This window comes from Oncorhynchus kisutch, linkage group LG10 (assembly GCF_002021735.2).
Source record: "Oncorhynchus kisutch isolate 150728-3 linkage group LG10, Okis_V2, whole genome shotgun sequence".
Classification (NCBI taxonomy): Eukaryota; Metazoa; Chordata; class Actinopteri; order Salmoniformes; family Salmonidae; genus Oncorhynchus; species Oncorhynchus kisutch.
In genome coordinates this window covers 28213955-28240524 of record NC_034183.2, presented here as the reverse complement: position 1 = coordinate 28240524, position 26570 = coordinate 28213955, and the positions used below count along the sequence as shown (strand labels likewise).

At 44.9% G+C, this 26570-nt stretch overlaps 1 protein-coding gene across 1 annotated transcript; it reads right to left on the bottom strand.

Annotated features, from left to right (window-relative positions):
- Position 1: 1 nt before the first annotated feature.
- On the bottom strand, positions 2-26570 carry LOC109898000 (nascent polypeptide-associated complex subunit alpha, muscle-specific form). The gene is made up of 18 exons (XM_020492722.2): positions 25914-26570; positions 15783-17230; positions 15348-15493; positions 10685-10846; positions 10108-10465; positions 9846-9958; positions 9482-9507; positions 9117-9299; positions 8445-8604; positions 6295-6477; positions 5778-5856; positions 2903-2931; positions 2667-2736; positions 2488-2559; positions 1511-1533; positions 1202-1232; positions 972-1077; positions 2-853 (listed from the first exon to the last, which is right to left on the bottom strand). Exons 1-17 carry the CDS (start codon positions 25920-25922, stop codon positions 996-998), a joined length of 3174 nt encoding a protein of 1057 aa, XP_020348311.2. The 5' UTR covers positions 25923-26570; the 3' UTR covers positions 2-853; positions 972-995.

Below are 26570 nucleotides of genomic sequence, written 5' to 3'. Positions count from 1 at the left end.
CCACTGATTGATTTGTGTTTTTTATTGAATCGCCAGATCACAACTAGCAGAGCTGGTAGCTAAATGAACAGGACTTCAACTAAAGGTTACATCATCAAATTACTTCCCCCTCTCTCTAATACTTAATGGGAAATAATACACAGGGAATATAAACCAGACATCTCATACAGTATGGCAAGCATCCTTTTCCCTGTGTAGTGCACTACTTTTCACCAGAGCCCTATGTGGTTATTAACCCTGTGTCACTTAGGTCAAAGTTAGTGCGCTACTTTTCACCAGAGCCCTATGTGGTTAACCCTGTGTCACTTAGGTCAAAGTTAGTGCACTACATGGGGAATAGGCTGTCATTTTAGACACCGACAGTAGCTGGATACAGACTGTTGATTTGTCATCTAGCCAAACACAAACACCTGTAAACAAACATTACACTATGCATGGTATCCCATAATTGTCTTTGTATAAAACTATTGAAGCGTTAGTATAAACAGAGTAGTTCTGTCTGTATCCTTCATCTCATCCTCCATAACCCTGGATGGACATCAAAACAGGAGATTCAATCTGAAACCCTATAGCGTTATTGACATTTTAAAGATCATTTCCAATTGAGTCGACATTGCAGCATTTATCTTGAATGAGGTCTCCGCAAAGACGGTAACATTGCCTTAACCTGCATTGTTGACTAGAGCTCTCGGATTGAATCCTGGCCTAAGCAATATTATAACAGAGAAATAGTCCATCCAATTGCAGGTTGTCCAAATAACGATCCTTCATGTCTCCGTTATCTGAGTGATTGTCATGGAGATGACTGGCACTCGACAACATACCATGTTGCCTATATTCCTCTGCTCTCCAACTGCTCATAGAAGAGAGAACAGACGCAGACATCATCAATGCATGATCAATAGCCTACTGGTATTGTCAGACTGATCAATGATTCTTAATGGCTGACTAATGTAAAGTATCATTTTTACCTGTAGTTGGTAGTCTACTAAGTGTCATTGATTGTCGTCTGCAAACGGGCCAGGAGGAGAAAGAATCATCATGTCTGGAAGCTCCAAATCTGCTTCCACTTTACATCTACATAGAAGCACACATGCATGGTAGACAGGCACACACACACAATGACATTCACAATCCAAGCCCAGAAAACTAGTCTGACAACAGATTACACAATGTAACATTTCTTTCCTCTCCTACTTACGGGTACACTGGTTCTTCTATCTCCACGGGGCCTGGCAAGTAAAAAATGATAATGTTTTAAACGTAAAGGTATTTTTCCACACTAGTGTGTCAGATGTAGAAAGTGGATTCCTTTCATTGAACTCAATAAATTCCAACAGCATTCTCTCAACCTTTATTGGCTGCTTTCCTGGATCCAAATGAAACTCTCCTTGACTATGAAAGAAAGGCATGCTAAATGGATCATCTGCGTCTGGCTAACCAGCCCAAAGACTAGGCCTGATGTGTGGAATGTGTAGTACACAGAATCCATACGTAGCTCTTCACTTACTGATTGGTTCAGGTTCTTCAGGTCTTCTCAAAGGGAGACAGTAGGTAAAGCGAGAGTTGGGGATTAGGGAGAGAGAGAAGAAAGAGAGATGGACAGGGTAAAAGAGAGATGGACAGGGTAAAAGAGAGATGGAGAGGATAAAAGAGAGATGGAGAGGGTAAAAGAGAGATGGAGAGGGTAAAAGAGAGATGGAAAAAGAGAGATGGAGAGGGTAAAAGAGAGATGGAGAGGATAAAAGAGAGATGGAGAGGGTAAAAGAGAGATGGAGAGGGTAAAAGAGAGATGGAAAAAGAGAGATGGAGAGGGTAAAAGAGAGATGGAGAGGATAAAAGAGAGATGGAGAGGGTAAAAGAGAGATGGAGGGTAAAAGAGAGATGGAAAAAGAGAGATGGAGATGGAAAAAGAGAGATGGAGAGGGTAAAAGAGAGATGGAGAGGGTAAAAGAGATGGAGAGGGTAAAAGAGAGATGGAGAGGGTAAAAGAGAGATGGAGAGGGTAAAAGAGAGATGGAAAAAGAGAGATGGAGAGGGTAAAAGAGAGATGGAGAGGATAAAAGAGAGATGGAGAGGGTAAAAGAGAGAGGGAGAGGGTACAAGAGAGATGGAAAAAGCGAGATGGAGAGGGTAAAAGAGAGATGGAGAGGATAAAAGAGAGATGGAGAGGGTACAAGAGAGATGGAGACAGTAAAAGAGAGATGGAGAGGATAAAAGAGAGATGGACAGGGTAAAAGAGACGGAGAGGATAAAAGAGAGATGGAGAGGAGAAGAAACAGAAGGGGAGGAGAAGAAAGAGAGAGATGGTGAGGAGAAGAAAGAGAGAGATGGAGAGGAGAAGAAACAGAAGGGGAGGAGAAGAAAGAGAGAGATGGGGAGGAGAAGAAAGGGAGATGGAGAAGAAAACAAAACACAAGAGGTAAGCATCAAAGGAAACATTCATTCACCTTTACCTTCATGTGTGTGCAATTATACTGTATGTACCTCCTGATGGGTTCCTCTACAACAGGTTTGTGGAAGAAAGTGGCCAGCTTCTGAAGTGCTTCATGTTTCACCCTGCAGAACAGACAGACATCAGAAGGGAGAAATGCTAGCTAATGGATAGAATATTGTTAATACTATTAAAATCCTTGTCTTATTATCTGTGTGTGTGCATGACTCACTGCATATCCATTCCATCTATGGTGGTGTAATTCTGTGTTTGTTGGTGGTGGATGCTATGCTCTCTGCTTCCTGGAGGAAGTAAACACACACACAATAATGCAAACAATAACAGATGTAATCAGCCAAAGGTATTTTAGGTATTAAAAAGGGGAAGAAAAGATAAGCAGAACATGCAGGAAGCTGAGGTCAGTCATGGCTCATTGATAGATCATTGAAACCTAGTGGCTTGACTCACCTGTCATGGAGATTGTTTGGATGTGGCCACTGCAGAAGAGAATAGTGATGTCATGCAGATTCAAAGTTCCTGACATCAAAGGACAATAGTCCCCACTGTGATAGCCTTCACCATAACACTCCCCTGGGCCCCGATTCCGACCAGAGTTAAGCACATGTAAAGTGAACCTGATTCCGACCAGAGTTAAGCACATGTAAAGTGAACCTGATTCCGACCAGAGTTAAGCACATGTAAAGTGAACCTGATTCCGACCAGAGTTAAGCACATGTAAAGTGAACCTGATTCCGACCAGAGTTAAGCACATGTAAAGTGAACCTGATTCCCTTTTTATGAGCTTTTCTCTATTCTATTCTGACCTTAAATGTACTTTTTTATGTTTTACACATTTATTTAACTAGGCAAGTCAGTTGAAAACACATTCTTCTTTACAATGATGGCCTACTTAAGCATGAGAATAGCATGCAAATTCACCCACTATTCACTTCAGGTGGAACTCTAATAAATGAAGGCGTGGCAGAGGGAGGCGTGTCTACAGATACACTGTATTCTGACCTGGATTTAATTCCCTTATAATTCCACCACCTTTACGCTCGAGGAAAACATGAATAAGGTCGGTGCGAATCTGCCGGTTAAAAGTGGAGAAAGCATCTACTTTATTTCTTCAAATAGAAATAACAGCATTCTCCATGCACTGTTATGTATAAATTGATGAGCTGGGTAAATGAGCAATCCGTTTGGAGAAGGGAATTTTAAATATGCATAGCAATTGTCTTAGATGATTATTCCTTATGGTCCTTGGAGACAAATGTGAAACAGTATTATTATTATTATTCCAAATTTTCATTGTTTGCCTTCAGAATTGGCATGGATGAAATCTGGAGATCCAAGCTATATGTTTCTGTAGGGCTGAACCTGCCGAGGTGATGGTATTCTTTCATTCATCCCTATATTCTGAACCCGTTCTCCCCATGTACAGTTGAAGTCAGAACTTTACATACACTTAGGTTGGAGTCATTAAAACTCGTTTTTCAACCACTCCACAAATGTATTGTTAATTAAAAAACGATAGTTTTGGCAAGTCACAAGTAATTTCTCCAACAATTGATTACAGATTATTTCACTTATAATTCACTGTATCACAATTCCAGTGGGTCAGAAGTTTACATACACTGAGTTGACTGTGCCTTTTAAACAGCTTGGAAAATTCCAGAAAATGATGTCATGGCTTTAGAAGCTTCTGATAGGCTAATTGACATAATTTGAGTCAATTGGGGGTGTACCTGTGGATGTATTTCAAGGCCTACTTTCAAACTCAGTGCCTCCTTGCTTGACATCAAGTGAAAATCAAAAGAAATCAGCCGAGGCGTCAGAAAAAAAGATTGTAGACCTCCACAAGTCTGGTTCATCCTTGGGAGCAATTTCCAAATGCCTTAAGGTACCACATTCATCTGTACAAACAATAGTACGCAAGTATAAACACCATGGGACCACGCAGCCGTCATACCGCTCAGGAAGAAGACACGTTCTGTCTCCTAGAGATGAACGTATTTTGGTGCGAAAAGTGCAAATCAATCCCAGAACAACAACAAAGGACCTTGTGAAGATGCTGGAGGAAAACAGGTACAAAAACACTGCTCCAAAACCGCCATAAAAAAAAGCCAGACTACGGTTTGCAACTGCACATGGGGACAAAGATTGCACTTTTTGGAGAAATGTCGTCTGGTCTGATGAAACAAAAATAGAACTGTTTGGCCATAATGACCATCATTATGTTTGGAGGAAAAAGGGGGAGGCTTGCAAGCCAAAGAACACCATCCCAACCGTGAAGCACAGGGGTGGCAGCATCATGTTGTGAGGGTGCTTTGCTGCAGGAGGGACTGGTGCACTTCACAAAATAGATGGCATCATGAGGTAAGAAAATTATGTGGATATATTGAAGCAACATCTGAAGACGTCAGTCGGGAAGTTAAAGCTTGGTCGCAAATGGGTCTTCCAAATGGACAATGACCCCAAGCATACTTCCAAAGTTGTGGCAAAACTGCTTAAGGACAACAAAGTCAAGGTATTGGAGTGGCCATCACAAAGTCCTGACCTCAATCCTATACAAAATGTGTGTGCAGAACTGAAAAAGCGTGTGCGAGCAAGGAGGGCTACAAACCTGACTCAGTTACACCAGCTCTGTCAGGAGGAATGAGCCAAAATTCACCCAACTTATTGTGGGAAGCTTGTGGAAGGCTTCCCGAAATGTTTGACCCAAGTTAAACAATTTCAAGGCAATGCTACCAAATACTAATTGAGTGTATGTAAACTTCTGACCCACTGGGAATGTGAGGAAATAAATAAATGATGAAATAAATAATTCTCTCTACTATTATTCTGACATTTCACATTCTTAAAATAAAGTGGTGATCCTAACTGACCTAAGACAGGGAATGTTTACTAGGATTAAATGTCAGGAATTGTGAAAAACTGAGTTTAAATGTATTTGGCTAAGGTGTCTGTAAACTTCAGACTTCAACTGGATAAGTTATTGAGACTGTCGACAAAATTTGAATTAAAGGTACACTGGAAAGGGATGGCTTAAGATAAATGTACTGAAAACCCAATTGAATGGAGACTCCATGAGAAACTCTGTTGGCCAGCAAGTGGGAGGGTTTTCAGCGTTTGAATGTAATGATTCAGAGAGAGCAGGGTAGCCACACCTGCAGAGCGTATTACGTGACTGAAAAAGTTAAGTCTGAATATCAAATACTGAGAAGTGCGTAGGAAAGACGTAAATTACTAAATCGGGCCCCTGTTGAATAGTCCCAATGGTGAATAGTTCCCACATCTAAACATGCCTGTTCAAACAGTTAACATTGCAGTGTGTACTGACCTCTCTGTAGGATCTTCCTCCATGGGGTAGGAGAGAGGTTCATCGTCATCATTCGTCCACTCCTCACTGTCGTCTGTAACTGAGGGAGAACACACACAGTTTAACTTTTGACTGCAGTGTTTTTTTGGTAGCCTTTAACAAATCTACTTTGAAACAAAAGTATACACCTCACACATGTGGTTATGGGCTTAAAAAAACAGATGACACCTGTAACATGTCAGATATAAAGTGGAAATGTATTCAATTTTGAGTTTGCATCCAAAATGACACTTTATATACATCTCAGAAGACTGAAATGTAACAAAATTGTTTGACATAGAAACACAAGATTTTCATCGGATTCTTTGAAATAATCTTTATTAATTATGAAAAATATGAATAACATTCCACCCATGAGGAGGCCAAAGAGGGTGCTTTGGTCATTGACTGCAGGAAAGGGATACATGTCATTTGGATCCACAATATGACTTGTGTGCACGTGCACTAAATGAATAACTGTGGACAGCGGAGTACTTACAGCTGCCTGTATCGTCCTGTAGTGGGTAGTGATTGGAAGTCCTGTTGCCCATCCTGGCCAGCTCTCCTCCCTGTTCTACCACAGTACTGCTGTCCTTATGGCTGATGGCATGAGAAGCCTTCTTCCCCAGCTCCAACATCTCCTTAATGTCCAACTCCACCTGGCTCAGTGAGATGTACCCATCTATACACACACAGATAAAACACTAACTACACCTGCTATAAATGAGATGTACCCATCTACACACATACACATATATATAACACTAACTACACCTGCTATAACTGAGATGTACCCATCTACACACATACACATATATATATAACACTAACTACACATGCTATAACTGAGATGTACCCATCTACACACACAGATATATATAACACTAACTACACATGCTATAACTGAGATGTACCCATCTACACACACAGATATATATAACACTAACTACACCTGCTATAACTGAGATGTACCCATCTACACACATACACATATATATATAACACTAACTACACATGCTATAACTGAGATGTACCCATCTACACACACATATATATATAACACTAACTACACCTGCTATAACTGAGATGTACCCATCTACACACATACACATATATATATAACACTAACTACACATGCTATAACTGAGATGTACCCATCTACACACACAGATATATATAACACTAACTACACCTGCTATAACTGAGATGTACCCATCTACACACACAGATATATATAACACTAACTACACCTGCTATAACTGAGATGTACCCATCTACACACACAGATATATATAACACTAACTACACCTGCTATAACTGAGATGTACCCATCTACACACACAGATATATATAACACTAACTACACATGCTATAACTGAGATGTACCCATCTACACACACAGATATATATAACACTAACTACACCTGCTATAACTGAGATGTACCCATCTACACACACAGATATATATAACACTAACTACACCTGCTATAACTGAGATGTACCCATCTACACACATACACATATATATATAACACTAACTACACATGCTATAACTGAGATGTACCCATCTACACACACAGATATATATAACACTAACTACACCTGCTATAACTGAGATGTACCCATCTACACACATACACATATATATATAACACTAACTACACATGCTATAACTGAGATGTACCCATCTACACACACAGATATATATAACACTAACTACACATGCTATAACTGAGATGTACCCATCTACACACACAGATATATATAACACTAACTACACATGCTATAACTGAGATGTACCCATCTACACACACAGATATATATAACACTAACTACACATGCTATAACTGAGATGTACCCATCTACACACACAGATATATATAACACTAACTACACATGCTATAACTGAGATGTACCCATCTACACACACAGATAAAACACTAACTACACCTGCTATAACTGAGATGTACCCATCTATACACACACATAGATATAACACTAACTACACATGCTATAACTGAGATGTACCCATCTATACACACACAGATATAACACTAACTACACCTGCTATAAATGAGATGTACCCATCTACACACATACACATATATATAACACTAACTACACATGCTATAACTGAGATGTACCCATCTACACACACAGATATATATAACACTAACTACACCTGCTATAACTGAGATGTACCCATCTACACACACAGATATATAACACTAACTACACCTGCTATAACTGAGATGTACCCATCTACACACACATAGATATAACACTAACTACACCTGCTATAACTGAGATGTACCCATCTACACACACAGATATATAACACTAACTACACCTGTTATAACTGAGATGTACCCATCTATACACACATAGATATAACACTAACTACACCTGCTATTACTGAGATGTACCCATCTACACACACAGATAGTTTGTAAACACACATACATGTTGAATCCACCTGCAAGGCTGTTTTCACATACAGTAGGTCTTCAAGTAATGACAACACAACAACCTGTCTGGAATCCCACAATCAAGCAACTACTGTAGATGTTGAACTATTTGACTCATTTTATGCCCATCTGTATTTGTGTAGAGGTCAGAGGTCAGGGGTTAGGTAGGTGTGTAACTTACATGTATTAGTGCTGTCCCTGGCTAGCCATTTTCCTTTGGGGCAGTTTGTGGTCCGTATGATGCTGACGATGTCCCTATTCTTCACAGCCAGGTCGTCCTTACGTCCTTTAGATGCTACCGTCACTGTAGCCTGATATATAGCCTCCTCCTGACCTGTTATCTGCATACGCACGCAGGCATGCACACACAGTGAAAATATCATCTCAGCGGTCCCATACTGTATTGACTGTAGAGTGCGATGAATGCAATGTAAATCTGTTAATCCAGCTGGGCTTTACATTAATGTCCTACTCTGCTAGAGGGGCTGCTACTGTTGATATTACCCTGTGTATTAATCTGTGTTACTGAGCGTTGTAGTGTAGTGTGCACTGTGTGTACTAGCAACACTTGGGTTAGGGTTATATGATGTTTCCTATAAATCCCACTCTCTTGTCGTTAGTAATCAGACTTGAGATCCAACAGTGACTTCTGCGAAAATCATTCATAGACGTCATTGGGAGTTTTGCTCAAAAATGAAAGTTAACCATGTGAATACATCGCTCTATGATAAGTGAAGTTACTACCATGTAGCCATGATGTTCAGTTAATCTACCATCTTGAAGGAATGAAATCACACTGGTTTTTACTACCGAGAACACTATTCCGCCTTCCTCTCCTATTAGGGTTTCTCACCTTAAACTTCTTCATCTCATTGTCTTTCTTCTCTCTCTCTTTCTGCTCCTTCTTCTCTCTCTCTTTCTGTTCTTTCTTCTCCTTCTCCAGATATTGTTTTTCTTTCTTCTTCATATCTTTCTCCTCTGGGTTTTCCGGAGCAGGCCTCTTAAAAGACCAGCCACCCCTGGATGTTCCTTTAGTCTGAAAACAATAGGAAGATGAGGGTCATGTCTGATAAGATCTTCACTGGGTGATTCGATTCCCACAGGATGGATGCAGAGAAGTGTCTGACAGATAGAGGAGCTTTTACTGTGTGTAACACAGACCTGGGTCAAACATGGTCAAATATTCAGCTATCAACCAATCAAAAGAATCTTCCTTACCGGAGGCTGAGTCTCAGTATATGGGTCTGTTGAAAGATAACAGGAAGATAAATAGTTAAGAAAACATGTTGACATCTGAAAACATATTTTATGTTAGTTCATCTTATTGGATGCAGTTATGGCTAGATAAGATCAAATCAATGAGAGCGGTAGCAATGCCAGTCTGTCTAGGGTCAATGGGAGAAAAGAGATAAACACACATATCAGCTTCACTGCTAGAGACACTGGCCTACATAACATTACATACAGTACACACATACTCAACATCTGACCTCATCTCACAGATTCACACCCACAGCTAGAAACTCTCATGCTGGTGGATGGTATCTGAGTGAGAACTTAATGTAAGGTTCCCGTGTCTTACTCTTTGGTTCCTTCTTCTTCTTGTTGAGTTGACCCTTGACCTTCTGTTTGGCTGAGGGCATGTCTTCATTGGCTTTGTCACAGCTCTCAGAGGTGCCGTCTTCTGTCTCAGCTCTGGAGGGGTGGGGGTGTGGAACGGTCAGTCAGGGACAAGAACATGACATAGAACACTATTCTAGTAGAGAACCGGAGCTGGATGTGTTCTTTTTAAGGCAAGAATGGGGTACGTTTGAGAGAGAGTAAGAGTTAGCTGGTTGTGTTACCCTGCCTCTGGCTGGGGGTCCTGGCTGGAAGGGGAGGCAGGGACAGTTTCTTGGATAAACTCCACCCGAACCCCCAATGGAACCTCGACCACCGGTTCGGATTCTGGAACTCTGTGGTCCTCGAATTCTGGAAGCCCCTCCCCCTCTTCCAGAATCTCCTGCTTTAGAAGCACTGTCTCTGGAATGTTGTCACCATATTCTCCATTCCCCCATTCTGACCCCTCTATCTCCACCAAGTCTGCAGGCTGGATTTCTAGGGCTTCCAATTTCAGAAGCTCCGACCCTACATCCTCAAACTCGGGAACGTCAAGAGCAGGACCGGCTACGGAGAACTCTAGAGGAGCAGGAATCTCCCCAGCTGAAAAGAGAGACAGATAGTTACCCAACATGAAGAACCACACACTGATAACTACCCTATCCTTTCTCTTTTAGTTTCCCAGTTTATTAGTGTGTGTGTGTGAGATATGTTTGTCTGTGTGCAATGTAATGTGGTTTGCTACTGTGGTTTGTGAACACACTGCTGTGGGGCTCTTTAGTGACAGAACATGTCCAGTGAGAGGAGGTGGGTAGGATGTACCATGGGCGGTCAGGTTCATGGAGGGGAGTCGGAGGGGTTTCTCTTGCAGGGGTCGCAGGGTGGAGGCCTCCGGAAGGCACCTCCTCGAGAGAGGAGGGGGTGCCTCCAACAGGTCTGGTATCACGTCCCCTGCTATCCTATCCAACACAGGAAACGCCTGCCCTAAAGAGAGAGAGAGAGAAAGAGAGGGAGAAAAAGGTTCAATATAAGGCTTGGGCATGCATACCATATATACAGTATACCAGGGTATTTTGAAATGACAGTATGAAGCTTGGGCTGTGTGTGCTATGCCGCTGCTTAAAACTACAAGTTTTTTAAAACTACTAAGATGTGCCAATTAAATGATCTCCAGCGCAGGGCTCCTGGGTCATCAATAGTTACCACAGCCAGTCATAAACCCTGCCTATTTCTACACTGTAAAATATGATGTTAAACCTTGCTAGCAAGTGGCTAGCTTGCAAGATCAAACTTCTTGGTTACAGCAGAGACAATCAATCCCCTCCTGGATCAAGATCCCTGCAGCCTAAATTTGTTCTATGCTTCATTTTTTAAAATTATAATAATATTTTTTTAGCATTTGGAAAGAAATAGAGCCCCTTGTGTGTACTGCTGGTAACACTGTATACCCTGGTATGGTACAGGAACGGTATGAAGGTATGAAAGTCTGGATACAGCCCAAACCTATTCAATACTAAGAAAGATAAAGCAGTGAAAACTACAGTGTGTAGGTTGTTGTTTTGTTGTAGTGCAACGCCGTGAAGCGAGAGTCTGAGTGGTTGAACTGGCCTGTTCACTAGGTCAGCCGGGAGGAACACTCTGCTTAACTGATAACTACATTCCTCAAATTAAAACGATGTAATCATCACCAACAAGAGAGTTAGAACACAAGATATTGGCAGCAGCACCCAGTCATGCTAACTTTGACAGAAACACTGCCCCATAGTGACACACCAAAGATAGTTTAAATACCTCTCTTTCTCCGTCCTACTCTTCCCTTCCCCTCACCTACGCCCTACTCGCCCCCTTCTCCTCCTCACCTACGCCCTACTCGCCCCCTTCTCCTCCTCACCTATGCCCTACTCGCCCCCTTCTCCTCCTCACCTACGCCCTACTCTCCCCCTTCTCCTCCTCACCTACGCCCTACTCTCCCCCTTCTCCTCCTCACCTACACCCTACTCGCCCCCTTCTCCTCCTCACCTACGCCCTACTCTCCCCCTTCTCCTCCTCACCTATGCCCTACTCTCCCCCTTCTCCTCCTCACCTACGCCCTACTCTCCCCCTTCTCCTCCTCACCTACGCCCTACTCTCCCCCTTCTCCTCCTCACCTACGCCCTACTCTTCCCTTCCCCTCACCTACGCCCTACTCTCCCCCTTCTCCTCCTCACCTACGCCCTACTCTCCCCCTTCTCCTCCTCACCTACGCCCTACTCTCCCATTTTCCTCCTCACCTACGCCCTACTCTCCCCTTCTCCTCCTCACCTACGCCCTACTCTTCCCTTCCCCTCACCTACGCCCTACTCTCCCCCTTCTCCTCCTCACCTACGCCCTACTCTCCCCCTTCTCCTCCTCACCTACACCCTACTCGCCCCCTTCTCCTCCTCACCTACGCCCTACTCTCCCCCTTCTCCTCCTCACCTATGCCCTACTCTCCCCCTTCTCCTCCTCACCTACGCCCTACTCTCCCCCTTCTCCTCCTCACCTACGCCCTACTCTCCCCCTTCTCCTCCTCACCTACGCCCTACTCTTCCCTTCCCCTCACCTACGCCCTACTCTCCCCCCTTCTCCTCCTCACCTACGCCCTACTCTCCCCCTTCTCCTCCTCACCTACGCCCTACTCTCCCATTTTCCTCCTCACCTACGCCCTACTCTCCCCTTCTCCTCCTCACCTACGCCCTACTCTTCCCTTCCCCTCACCTACGCCCTACTCTCCCCCTTCTCCTCCTCACCTACGCCCTACTCTCCCCCTTCTCCTCCTCACCTACGCCCTACTCTCCCATTTTCCTCCTCACCTACGCCCTACTCTCCCCTTCTCCTCCTCACCTACGCCCTACTCTTCCCTTCTCCTCCTCACCTATGCCCTACTCTTCCCTTCCCCTCACCTACGCCCTACTCTCCCCCTTCTTCTCCTCACCTATGCCCTACTCGCCCCCTTCTCCTCCTCACCTACGCCCTACTCTCCCCCTTCTCCTCCTCACCTACGCCCTACTCTCCCCCTTCTCCTCCTCACCTATGCCCTACTCTCCCCCTTCTCCTCCTCACCTATGGCCTACTCGCCCCCTTCTCCTCCTCACCTACGCCCTACTCTCCCCCTTCTCCTCCTCACCTACGCCCTACTCTTCCCTTCTCCTCCTCACCTATGCCCTACTCTTCCCTTCCCCTCACCTACGCCCTACTCTCCCCCTTCTCCTCCTCACCTATGCCCTACTCGCCCCCTTCTCCTCCTCACCTACGCCCTACTCTCCCCCTTCTCCTCCTCACCTACGCCCTACTCTCCCCCTTCTCCTCCTCACCTATGCCCTACTCTCCCCCTTCTCCTCCTCACCTATGGCCTACTCGCCCCCTTCTCCTCCTCACCTACGCCCTACTCTCCCCCTTCTCCTCCTCACCTACGCCCTACTCTCCCCCTTCTCCTCCTCACCTACGCCCTACTCTCCCCCTTCTCCTCCTCACCTACGCCCTACTCTCCCCCTTCTCCTCCTCACCTATGCCCTACTCTTCCCTTCCCCTCACCTACGCCCTACTCGCCCCCTTCTCCTCCTCACCTACGCCCTACTCTCCCCCTTCTCCTCCTCACCTACGCCCTACTCTCCCCCTTCTCCTCCTCACCTACGCCCTACTCTCCCCCTTCTCCTCCTCACCTATGCCCTACTCGCCCCCTTCTCCTCCTCACCTACGCCCTACTCTCCCCCTTCTCCTCCTCACCTACGCCCTACTCTCCCCCTTCTCCTCCTCACCTACGCCCTACTCTCCCATTTTCCTCCTCACCTACGCCCTACTCTCCCCTTCTCCTCCTCACCTACGCCCTACTCTCCCATTTTCCTCCTCACCTACTCCCTACTCTCCCCATTCTCCTACTCACCTATGCCCTACTCTCCCCATTCTCCTACTCACCTACGCCCTACTCTCCCCTTCTCCTTCTCACCTACGCCCTACTCTCCCCTTCTCCTCCTCACCTACACCCTACTCTCCCCTTCTCCTCCTCACCTACTCCCTACTCTCCCCATTCTCCTCCTCACCTACACCCTACTCTCCCCTTCTCCTCCTCACCTATGCCCTACTCTCCCCCTTCTCCTCCTCACCTACGCCCTACTCTCCCCTTCTCCTCCTCACCTACGCCCTACTCTCCCATTTTCCTCCTCACCTACTCCCTACTCTCCCCATTCTCCTACTCACCTACGCCCTACTCTCCCCATTCTCCTACTCACCTACGCCCTACTCTCCCCTTCTCCTTCTCTCCTACGCCCTACTCTCCCCTTCTCCTCCTCACCTACACCCTACTCTCCCCTTCTCCTCCTCACCTACTCCCTACTCTCCCCATTCTCCTCCTCACCTACGCCCTACTCTCCCCTTCTCCTCCTCACCTATGCCCTACTCTCCCCCTTCTCCTCCTCACCTATGCCCTACTCTCCCCCTTCTCCTCCTCACCTACGCCCTACTCTCCCCTTCTCCTCCTCACCTATGCCCTACTCTCCCCTTCTCCTCCTCACCTACACCCTACTCTCCCCTTCTCCTCCTCACCTATGCCCTACTCTCCCACTCTCTTCCTCCACCTTTCCTCCTCCTCCTCACTTCCCCACAGGGTTGGGGAGTAACTTATTTAATGTAATCAGTTAAATGTAGTCTCATGTTTTTAAAACTAACTGTAATCCGTTATGTCACCAGTTCAAATATTGTAATCAGATTACAGATACTTTTGAAAAACTCGATGCTAACTTCTTGAATTACTTTTCAATTCAGGAAGTATGTTTGCGAAAAAATTAATTATGACATTCAATTCAGCATTGAAAAAAGGCGCAAGTTTGAATTTTTTTCCGCCTGAGAGAGTCTGACCACAAGTCAGAGACCACTATGATGAAACACCAAATGCGTTTCATGGATCCTTTTTGTCTTATTCTAATGTTGCTTAAGGGGGAAGTAATCCAAAAGTATCTGAAAGTAATCAGATTACATTACTGAGTTTGGGTAATCAAAAATTATGTTACTGATAACTATTTTGGACAGGTATCTAGTAACTGTAATGGATTACATTTAGAAAATTACCTACCCAACCCTGCTTCCCCATCCTCCTCCCCTCAGCCCTCCTCAAGACAAAGATGTTTCTGGCACAGAGAGGTATTCGACCTTCTCTACTGTTCCGTGTCTCCAGCGTTGCAACAACAACCACATAACACCTACTGCAGGCCAGGGACTCTCTGGCAGCCTAGATCCAGCAGCATACCTGACCTCCTGCATACCAACCTAGCTGACACCCTCTTAAGATATCTAAACCATTCCACCATGCAAAGTCTTACCTAGGGTGTAGGGGTGAGCTGCACTCCTGTGTACTTCATGTTCAGAGTACAAAAGTAGAGTGAACAGAAAAAGGAGAGATATATCGAATGAAAGAAAGAGCGAGGAAGAGAGAGAACAAGGGCCTTAGGGAAAGAGAGATGCAGACACTTACTAACGTCAACACTGTTGACCAGGGACGGTTTCAGGGGTGTAGGGGGCCCCGCCCCGGCCTGGTCATCGTAGTCGATTGGTGGGAGCTCAGGGAGGGATTTGTGGGGGAGTGGGGGTTGGTCCTCTATGGTGGGTGTGGTCAAAGGGCTGGGGGAAAAGAGATGGAGTTAATTAGATGGTAATAATAACAATATGGTTATTTTAACAGACTCTTATCTAAAGCGACTGGGGGATGAGCAATGGACAGGAAACGCTAATCAATTTGTAAACAAACTGTCAACGTCACCTGATTCCCTGTCTGACTGACACAGTATATGTTAGGATAATATGTTAGAATAATATGTCAGGATAATATGTTAGGATAATATGTTGGGATAGTATGTTAGAATAGTTGATGTTAACGTTAATGTGTATTTATTAAAGGTATATTGTGCACCTGCCAAACTTTCTCTTGGCCTTCTCCAGAGCATTGAAGATGATCTCTGTTCCTCTTTTTTTTGGTGGACTCATTTCCTCTGCTCGCCCTAGAGCCAACAGGGCTGAGAGTGGTCGTTCCTGGACCGACACGAGGCTCTCAGGCTGGGGGGACGGGGGTGTGACTGGGGGGTCCACCGCTGGGGGAAGCGGGGTGTGAGAGGGAGGTGGAGAGGCAGAGGCCTCGACTACAACAGCAGCATCCACTACTACAGACTCAGGTTCAGGTACAAGTTCAGGAGCTGGAGGTGGAGAGGGGGTAGGGTCAGCGGGTGGGGGTGGCCTGGCAATAGCAGGTCGACGTGGGGTGGCTATAGTGGGTGGTGGTAAGGTGGGGATAGCAGAGGGGTTAGGGGTGACTGGGGGAGTTGGTACCGGGCTGGGTAGGGCAGGAACAGTGGAAGGGGTAGGGCTGGGGGGAACCAATACAGAAAGGGTGGGGGCTGGGATGGTCTCAGCTGAGGTTTCTAACTCCAGGGTAAGGGCAACAGGGATGGGCTCAACGATAGGAGGGTCGGGGATCATTGGAATGGGGATGGGGTCGGGTGGTGTAGCGACTGTAATGGTTTCAGCTGCTGGTGCAGGCATCAGGGTGGAGGGTAACAGCTCAGAGGGTAAGAGGGCATCTAGTACTGGGGCAGGTTTCGGGGCAAGGGGTAAGAGGGTAATGTGAGCTGCTGGGGCCGGTGGGATGAGGGCAGTTGGTGTGGGTATATTAGCATGGGGTGATGGGGTTCTGAAGGTTGTTAGAGTGATGAGAGGTTCAGGGCCAGCCATGTCTGGGCTGGCTATGTCCAACATGGGGAGAGGAAGAAACTCATCTTTCCCTTTCTTCCCTGATTTCACAGGCTTCCCGATGCCCCGAAAACCCTTCTTCTTTACTGTTGCATATATAGGCAGTGGCGAAACATCTTCCAGATCGACACTACCCCCCTTAAACCCCCTAGGGGACAGCAGGGACACCTTCTTGTTCTTCATGACTAGGTCTGCCTCTGTCTTCTGTTTCTGGTCCAGCAGATCTTCTACATCATCTTTCCCGCCATTCATCTCTCTATCTGACTTTTCTTTGTCAGCCTCTGCCTTCTTTTTACCTAGTAATTTCACCTTCCCCTCATTCTTGTCTTTTCCCTTTACCTTCTTCTCCTTCTCCTTGAAGATGACCCGGGGTGCGATGTCACCCTTCCCCTGGAGGGAGGTGAGGAGGGAGGGTCGAGCTCCAGGCGTTAGGCTGCGTGAGTTGGAGCGTGTGTGTGATGTGGGGCTGAAGGAAGGAAGGGAGTTTGTTGGGCTGTGAGGAGGGGACAGGACTTTAGGTTTCACAGGAAGGGCAGGTTTGGTCCTTGGCTGCTTCAGCAGCACTTCCTCATACTGGAACTTTGCCCTCAAGGACTTGAAGTCCAGATCTTCTTCCTGAGAGAGAGATAAAGGAGGGGAAGGGGTGAGATGGGTGAAAAACAGGTTCCTCAGGAGAAAGGAATCATAATTGAATTTCAAATCACAGGTTATCTTTGAGCCCTTCCTAACTGTCCCACTCTCTCTCTCTTCATAGTCTAAATCAACATAAGATAAAACAAACTAAGTGACCGGATCATCCAGTGTTCCTCCTAGATAACTTTCAAGGCGGAGTGCACAACTGCCATTGGCAACAAAAATGCCAATAGAAACCCAGTAGCCAGCTTTAGCATGAATCTCTCTGTCCTGCTATACCACATCATCTTTCTGCCATCCATACACACACACTGAGAGACAAATACAGAGATTTAAAATCAAATCAGAAGTTATTACAAAAAGTGTTGCCCTTACCTGCACTAAATAATGTGTCATTTATTAATATTCCTCTTAAGAGTCACAATTATGAAAACTTAGGACACTAAAGAGGCCTTTCTACTGACTCTGAAAAACAACCTGCTCATCTGTGTGAACGTGCCTTAGGCATGCTGCAAGGAGGCATGAGGACTGCAGATGTGGTCTGGGCAATAAATTGCAATGTCCATACTGTGAGACGCCGAAGACAGCGCTACAGGGAGACAGGACGGACAGCTGATCGTCTTTGCAGTGGCAGACCACTTGTAACAACACCTGAACAGGATCGGTACATCCAAACATCACACCTGCGGGACAGGTACAGGATGGCAACAACAACTGCCCGAGTCACACCAGGAGCGCACAATCCCTCCATCAGTGCTCAGACTGTCTGCAATAGGCTGTGAGAGGCTAGACTGAGGGCTTGTAGGCCTGTTGTAAGGCAGGTCCTCACCAGACATCACTGGCAACAACGTCGCCTATGGGCACAAACCCACCGACGCTAGACCAGACAAGACTTGCAAAAAGTGCTCTTCACTGACGAGTAGCGGTTTTGTCTCACCACGGATGATGGTCGGATTCACGTTTGTCGTCGAAGGAATGAGCGTTACACCGGGCCTGTACTCTGGAGCGGGATCGATTTGGAGTTGGAGGGTCAGTCATGATCTGGGGCGGTGTGTCACAGCATCATCGGACTGAACTTGTTGTCATTGCAGGCAATCTCAATGCTGTGCGTTACATGGAAGTCATCCTCCTCCCACATGTGGTACCCTTCCTACAGGCTCGTCCTGACATGACCCTCCAGCATGACAATGCCACCAGCCATACTGCTCGTTCTGTGCATGATTTCCTGCAAGACAGGAATGTCAGTGTTCTGCCATGGCCAGTGAAGAGCCCAGGTTTCAATCTCATTGAGCATGTCTGGGACCTGTTGGATCGGAGGATGAGGGCTAGGGCCATTCCCCCCAGAAATGTCTGCGAACTTGCAGTGCCTTGGTGGAAGAGTGGGGTAACATCTCACAGCAAGAACTGGCAAATCTGATGCAGTCCATGAGGAGGAGATGCACTGCAGTACTTAATGCAGCTGGTGGCCACACCAGATACTGACTGTTACTTTTGATTTTGACCCCCCCTTTGTTCAGGGACACATTACTCCATTTCTGTTAGTCACATGTCTGTGAAACTTGTTCAGTTTATGTCTCAGTTGTTGAATCTTGTTATGTTCATACAAATATTAACGCATGTTAAGTTTGCTGAAAATAAACGCAGTTGACAGTGAAAGGATGTTTCTTTTTTTGCTGAGTTTATATCTGAGAGATCAGGATATTATTATTGTTAATCCCCCCGCCCCCAACTTTGGTGTTCTGAATACCCTCAATTCGTATACAAGGTGTCAAAGCGTTACACAGGGATGCTGGCCCATGTTGACTCCAATGCTCCCAACAGTGTCAAGTTGGCTGGATGTCCTTTTGCTGGTGGACCATTCTTGATATACACAGGACACTGTTGAGCATGAAAAACCCAGCAGCATTGCAGTTCTTGACACAAACCGGTGCGCCTGGCACCTAATACCATACCCCGTTAAAAGGCACTTAAATATTTTGTCTTACCCATTCATCCTATGAATGGCACACATACGCAATCCATGCCTCAATTGTCAAAAAAAAAAAAGTTTTTAACCTGCCTCCTCCCCTTCATCAACACTGATTGAAGTGAATTTAACAAGTGACCTCAATAAGGGATCATAGCTTTCACCTGAATTCAACTAATCAGTCTGTCATGGAAAGTGTTCTTAATGACATGTACACCGTGTATATAGCGCCATCAGAAGGTATTCACACCCCTTGACTTTTTTCACATGTTGATGCGTTACAGCCTGAATTTAAAATGGATTACATTTAGATTTTTTGTCACTGGCTTAAACACAATACTGGAATAATGTTTTTTCTTTCTTTTTTTCAATTTAATAAAAAATGAAAAGCTGAAATGTCTTGAGTCAATACAGTTGAAGTCATGGTACCTTCAGGCATTTGAAAATTGCTCCCAAAGATTAACCTGACTTGTGGAGGTCTACAATGTTTTCGGAGGTCTTGGCTGACTTCTTTTGTTTTTTCCCATGATGTCAAGCAAAGAGGCACTGAGTTTGACGGTAGGCCTTGAAATTCATCCACAGGTACACCTCCAATTGACTGAAATTATGTCAATCAGAAGCTTCTAAAGCCATTACATAATTTTCTGGAATTTTCCAAGTTGTTTAAAGGCACAGTCAACTCTGTGTATGTAAACTTCTGACCTACTGGAATTGTGATACAGTGAATTATAAGTGAAATAAGCTGTCTGTAAACAATTGTTGGAAAAATTACTAGTGTCATGCACAAAGTAGATGTCCTAACCGACTTGCCAAAACTATAGTTTGTTAACAAGAAATTTGTGGTGGTTGAAAAACGAGTTTTAATGACTCCAACCTAAGTGTATGTAAACTTCCGACTTCAACTGTAACTAGTCAACCCCCTTGTTATGGCAAGCCTAAATAAGTTCAGGAGTAAAAATGTGCTTAACAAGTCACATATTAAGGTGCATGGACTCACTCGGTGTGCAATAATAGGCTTTAACAAGATTTCCTGTAAGGTCCCTCAGTCGAGCAGTGAATATCAAACAGAGATTCCTCCACAAAGACCAGGGAGATTTCCCAATGCCTCACAAAGAAGGGCATCTATTGGTAGATGGGTAAAAAAAAGTAGACATTGAATATCCCTTTGAGCATGGTGAAGTTATTAATTACACTTTGGAGGGTGTATCAATACACCCAGCCACTACAAAGATACAGGTGCCCTTCCTAACTCAGTTGCCGGAGAGGGAGGAAACCGCTCAGGGATTTCACCATGAGATCAATAATGGCGCCGGAAAAGAAGGATGACGTTTTACGTGTTCCTATCCAATTGTGTGTTGTTGTTTTTTTCTTTGTAACTTTTTTTTGTGGTTATTTTGTACATTATGTTTTTGCTATCGTCTCTAATAACCGAAAATAACTTCTGGACATCAGAACTGTGATTACTCACCACAAACTGGCAGAATCCTTTTTTTCCTTTAACGAGTCTGACGAGCCCTACGTGAATGACATACTGCCTTCCCCGGAACAGGCCCAGATCTCTGTCATTTGCTTAAAGAGAAGGAAGAGAAAAAGGGGCCGGAGGGCGGGCTGCCTTCTGTGAATTCGTGGGCGGTCGAATAAACCCCCACTGCCTTCCATTCTGCTAGCAATCTTTTCAATCTTTGGAAAATAAAATCGATGACCTGCGTGGAAGATTAAACTACCAACAGGACATTAAAAACTGTTATATCTTATGCTTCACGGAGTCGTGGCTGAACAATGACATTATCAACATACAGCTGTCTGATTATATGGATTGAACAGCGGTATCTGGTAAGACAAGGGGTGGGTGACTATGTATTTTTGTAAATAACAGCTGGTGCACGATACTTGAGGTTTTGCTCGCCTGAGGTAGAGTATTTCATGATAAGCTGTAGACCACACTATCTATCTAGAGAGAGAGTTTTCATCTGTATATTTTCGTAGCTGTCTACATACCACCACAGACTGATGCTGGCACTAAGACCGCACTCAATGAGCTGTATTCCGCCATAAGCAAACAGGAAAACGCTCACCCAGAGGCGGCGCTCCTAGTGGCCGGGGACTTTAATGCAGGGAAACTTAAATCGGTCTTACCAAATTTCTATCAGCATGTTAAATGTGCAACCAGAGGAAAAAAATCCCGGACGACCTTTACTCCACACACAGAGACGCATACAAAGCTTTCCCTTGCCCTCCATTTATCTGACCATAATTCTAGCCTCCTAATTCCTGCTTACAAGCAAAAAGCACCAGTGACTCGATCAATAAAAAAGTGGTCAGATGAAGCAGATGCTAAGCTAAAGGACTGTTTTGCTAGCACAGACTGGAATATGTTTTGGGATTCCTCCGATGGCATTGAGGAGTACACCACATCAGTCATTGTCTTCATCAATAAGTATGTCGATGACGTCGTCCCCACAGTGGCCATACGTACATACTCCAACCAGAAGCCATGGATTACAGGCAACATCTGCACTGAGCTAAAGGCTAGAGCTACCGCTTTCAAGGAGCGGGACTCTAACCCGGAAGCTTATAAGAAATCTTGCTATGCCCTCCGACAAACCATCAAACAGGCAAAGCGTCAATACAGGACTAAGATCTAATTGTACCACACCGGCTCTGATGCTCGTCGGATGTGGCAGGGCTTGCAAATCATTACAGACTACAAATAAAGCACAGCCGAGAGCTGCCCAGTGACACGAGCCTACCAGATGAGCTAAACTGCTTCTATGCTCGCTTCGAGGCACATAACACTGAAACATGCATGAGAGCACCAGCTGTTCCGGAAGACTGTGTGATCGCGCTCTCCGCAGCCGACGTGAGTAAGACTTTTAAGCAGGTCAACATTCACAGGGCCAGACGGATTACCAGGGCGTATACTGCGAGCATACGCTGACCAACTGGGAAGTGTCTTCACTGACATTTTCAACCTCTCCCTGTCCAAGTCTGTAATACCAACATGTTTTAAGCAGACCACCATAGTCCCTGTGCCCAAGAACACTAAGGTAACCTGCCTAAATAACTACCGACCCATAGCACATCTATAGACATGAAGTGCTTTGAAAGGCTGGTCATAGCTCACATCAACACCATTATCCCAGAAACCCTAGACACACTCCAATTTGCATACCGCCCTAACAGATCCACAGATGATGCAATCTCTACTGCACTCCACACTGCCCTTTCCCACCTGGACAAAAGGAACACTTACAGTGGGGCAAAAAAAGTATTTAGTCAGCCACCAATTGTGCAAGTTCTCCCACTTAAAAAGATGAGAGAGACCTGTAATTTTCATCATAGGTACACTTCAACTATGACGGAGAAAATGAGTAGAAAAAAATCCTGAAAATCACATTGTAGGATTTTTTATGAATTTATTTGCAAATTATGGTGGAAAATAAGTATTTGGTCACCTACAAACAAGCAAGATCTCTGGCTCTCACAGACCTGTAACTTCTTCTTTAAGAGGCTCCTCTGTCCTCCACTCGTTACCTGTATTAATGGCACCTGTTTGAACTTGTTATCAGTATAAAAGACACCTGTCCACAACCTCAAACAGTCATACTCCAAACTCCACTATGGCCAAGACCAAAGAGCTGTCAAAGGACACCAGAAACAAAATTGTAGACCTGCACCAGGCTGGGAAGACTGAATCTGCAATAGGTAAGCAGCTTGGTTTGAAGAAATAAACTGTGGGAGCAATTATTAGGAAATGGAAGACATACAAGACCACTGATAATCTCCCTTGATCTGGGGCTCCACGCAAGATCTCACCCCATGGGGTCAAAATGATCACAAGAACGGTGAGCAAAAATCCCAGAACCACACGGGGGGGACCTAGTGAATGACCTGCAGAGAACTGGGACCAAAGTAACAAAGCCTACCATCAGTAACACACTACGCCGCCAGGGACTCAAATCCTGCAGTGCCAGATGTGTCCCCCTGCTTAAGCCAGTACATGTCCAGGCCCATCTGAAATTTGCTAGAGAGCATTTGGATGATCCAGAAGAAGATTGGGAGAATGTCATATGGTCAGATGAAACCAAAATAGAACTTTTTGGTAAAAACTCAACTCGTCGTGTTTGGAGGACAAAGAATGCTGAGTTGCATCCAAAGAACACCATACCTACTGTGAAGCATGGGGGTGGAAACATCATGCTCTGGGGCTGTTTTTCTGCAAAGGGACCAGGACGACTGATCCGTGTAAAGGAAAGAATGAATGCGGTATAGTGAGATTTTGAGTGAAAACCTCTTCCATCAGCAAGGCCATTGAAGATTAAACATGGCTGGGTCTTTCAGCATGACAATGATCCCAAACACACCGCCCGGGCAACGAAGGAGTGGCTTCGTAAGAAGCATTTCAAGGTCCTGGAGTGGCCTAGCCAGTCTCCAGATCTCAACCCCATAGAAAATCTTTGGAGGGAGTTGAAAGTCTGTGTTGCCGAGCAACAGCCCCAAAACATCACTGATCTAGAGGAGATCTGCATGGAGGAATGGGCCAAAATACCAGCAACAGTGTGTGAAAACCTTGTGAAGACTTACAGAAAACATTTGACCTCTGTCATTGCCAACAAAGGGTATATAACAAAGTATTGAGATCAACTTTTGTTATTGACCAAATACTTCTTTTCCACCATAATTTGCAAATAAATTCATTAAAAATCCTACAATTTTGCCCCACTGTATGTGAGAATGCTATTCATTGACTACAGCTCGGCGCACAACACCAACGTGCCCTCAAAGCTCATCGATAAGCTAAGGACCCTGGGACTAAACACCTCCCTCTGCAACTGGATCCTGGACTTCCTAATGGGCCGCCCCCAGGTCGTAAGGGTAGGTAACAACACATCCGCCACGCTGATCCTCAACACAGGGGCCCCTCAGGGTTGCTTGCTCAGTCCCCTCCTGTACTCCCTGTTTACTCATGACTGCACGGCCAGGCACGACTCCAACACCATCATTGAGTTTGCCGATGATACAACAGCCACCGACAACAACAAGTCCGCCTATAGGGAGGAAGTCAGAGACCTGGCCATGTGGTGCCAGGACAACAACCTCTCCCTCAATGTGATCAAGACAAAAGAGATGATTGTGGACTACAGGAAAAAGAGGACCGAACACTCTCCCATTCTAGTCTCGCTATTGTTATCTTACTGCTGCTCTTTAATTACCAGTTACTTTTATTTCTTATTCATATTTTCTTTTTTTTAAACTGCATTGTTGGTTAGGGGCTCGTAAGTAAGCACTTCACTGTTTGCAACAAGGCACTAAAGTAATACTGCAAAAAATGTGCCAAAGCAATTCACTTTTTGTCCTGAATACAATGTGTTATGTTTTGGGCAAATCCATTACAACACATTACTGAGTACTTACCACTCTCCATATTTTCAAGCATTGTGGTGGCTGAATCATGTTATAGGTAGGCTTGTAATCATTAAGGACTGGGGAGCTTTAAAGGATAAAAAATAAATGGAATGGAGCTAAGAACAGGCAAAATCCTAAAGGAAAACTTGCTTCAGTCTGCTTTCCACCAGACGCTGGGAGATGAATTCATCTTTCAGCAGGACAATAACCTAAAACACAAGCCCAAATCTACACTGGAGTTTCTGAAAAGAATAATGGGCAAATGTTGCGCAATCCAGGTGTGGAAAGCTCTTAAAGACTTACCCAGACAACTGTAATCGCTGCCAAAGGTGCTTCTGCAAAGTATTGACTCGGGGGTGTGAGTACTTATGTAAATTATATATTTCTGTATTTCATTTTCAATACATTTACAAACATTTCTAAAAACATATTTTCACTTTGTCATTATGGTGTGGTGTGTGTAGATGGGTGAGAAAACCATTTGTTTGAATTATTTTTCAATTCTGCCTGTAACACAAAAAAATGTGGAGTAAGTCAAGGGGTATGAATACTTTCTGAAGGCACTGTACATCCATTCATTATTAAAACTGGCACAGAGCTACCTTCCAAATAGTCTTGTAAGGCTTGTGGGGGTCCCAGAGCAAAACAGCCGACATGTACATGTTCCTGAGAATCTCACCCAAACTGTTCAGAGACTAGATCAGGGGTACTGAATTCAGACTAATCCCATGATGCTTGAGGGGGTCATAGAGTAAAACCGAGAACACCCCCGTGTTCACGAGACTCTCATCATTCCATAGAGCATTAGTTTGCAGCTCAAACCGTTTATCTGGATGTCTCATTGTCTGACAAACACGGCTGTAGCTCAGCCACCTTCCACCACATATGTGGAAGGCCGCCATTGGCGGATGTAGTGGTTTGAGACGCAGCCCATGCAAAATAATAATAATGTATATCTCTAGTTTAAACAGACAGATTTTGATGGGCATTTTTTATTATGCCAATTAGATTTCCCGCGGGGTCTTTGACATCGACTTTAGAAGGTAAACAATACAGCCATATCTAGTAATAAACCAGAGAGGAGAACCACCAACTAATAGTTGTTGAGACAAGAAGCATGGGCATCATGCCAACTCCCTATCTAACTATACAGTAATAGAAAATGTAACAGTGGCACGGAACTCTATTCGTGAACCATGGTTACGTTATAACAGCACGGCGCTGTGTGTGTCCGCGAGAGAGAATGAGACGAGTCTTAGTACTGAAAGTGTAATAACACCAGATAAGGTTTACCTGGTCCATCGTGCGTAATTCAACCAGCAACAGACAGCTACGGGTAGCCTTGTTCCACCTCTATTCTCGCTTTATCCAGGTGGCAACTTCAGCCTCTCATTCTGGCTAGTTCCGTTAACGTCCTTACACCAAGCAGTTACACAAAACAGTCAACACAATAACTTGGAATAACTTTCTCCAGTGTCAACAGTCCAGGAGGCTACCGGCAAAATGTTACTGTTCTCGCCTACTAACAGAGGATTAGACTGGTCTACAGACCCTTACATTGAACTACTCTCTCTCCGCATGTGTTTCTTAGCTTGGTTTGGTTCTAGGATGGAAGTCAGGTTGGAATTCTCTCTCCCACGCTCATAGAAATATTCACCGGCACATCGCAGAAACGGTCCGTCCAGTTAAACCGGTCCGGCGGTGTCGAGAGCTAAAGGCAGTTCAACGCAACGTGTATGATGCACTTTCTGACAGCTCTCATCCAACAGGAATGTTGTCCGGCATGCAGTGTGTCATTCCTCGTAGCTGGTGCCATAGAAGCGGGATTGTTTTCCAACCACAATGAAATAGGCCATTACAGTTGAGTCATATCACAAATGTTCGGCAAAACAGGTAAATGACACGGACGTGATAGCTTATATCATATTGCTGTGTGTGCCTATGGCAGTG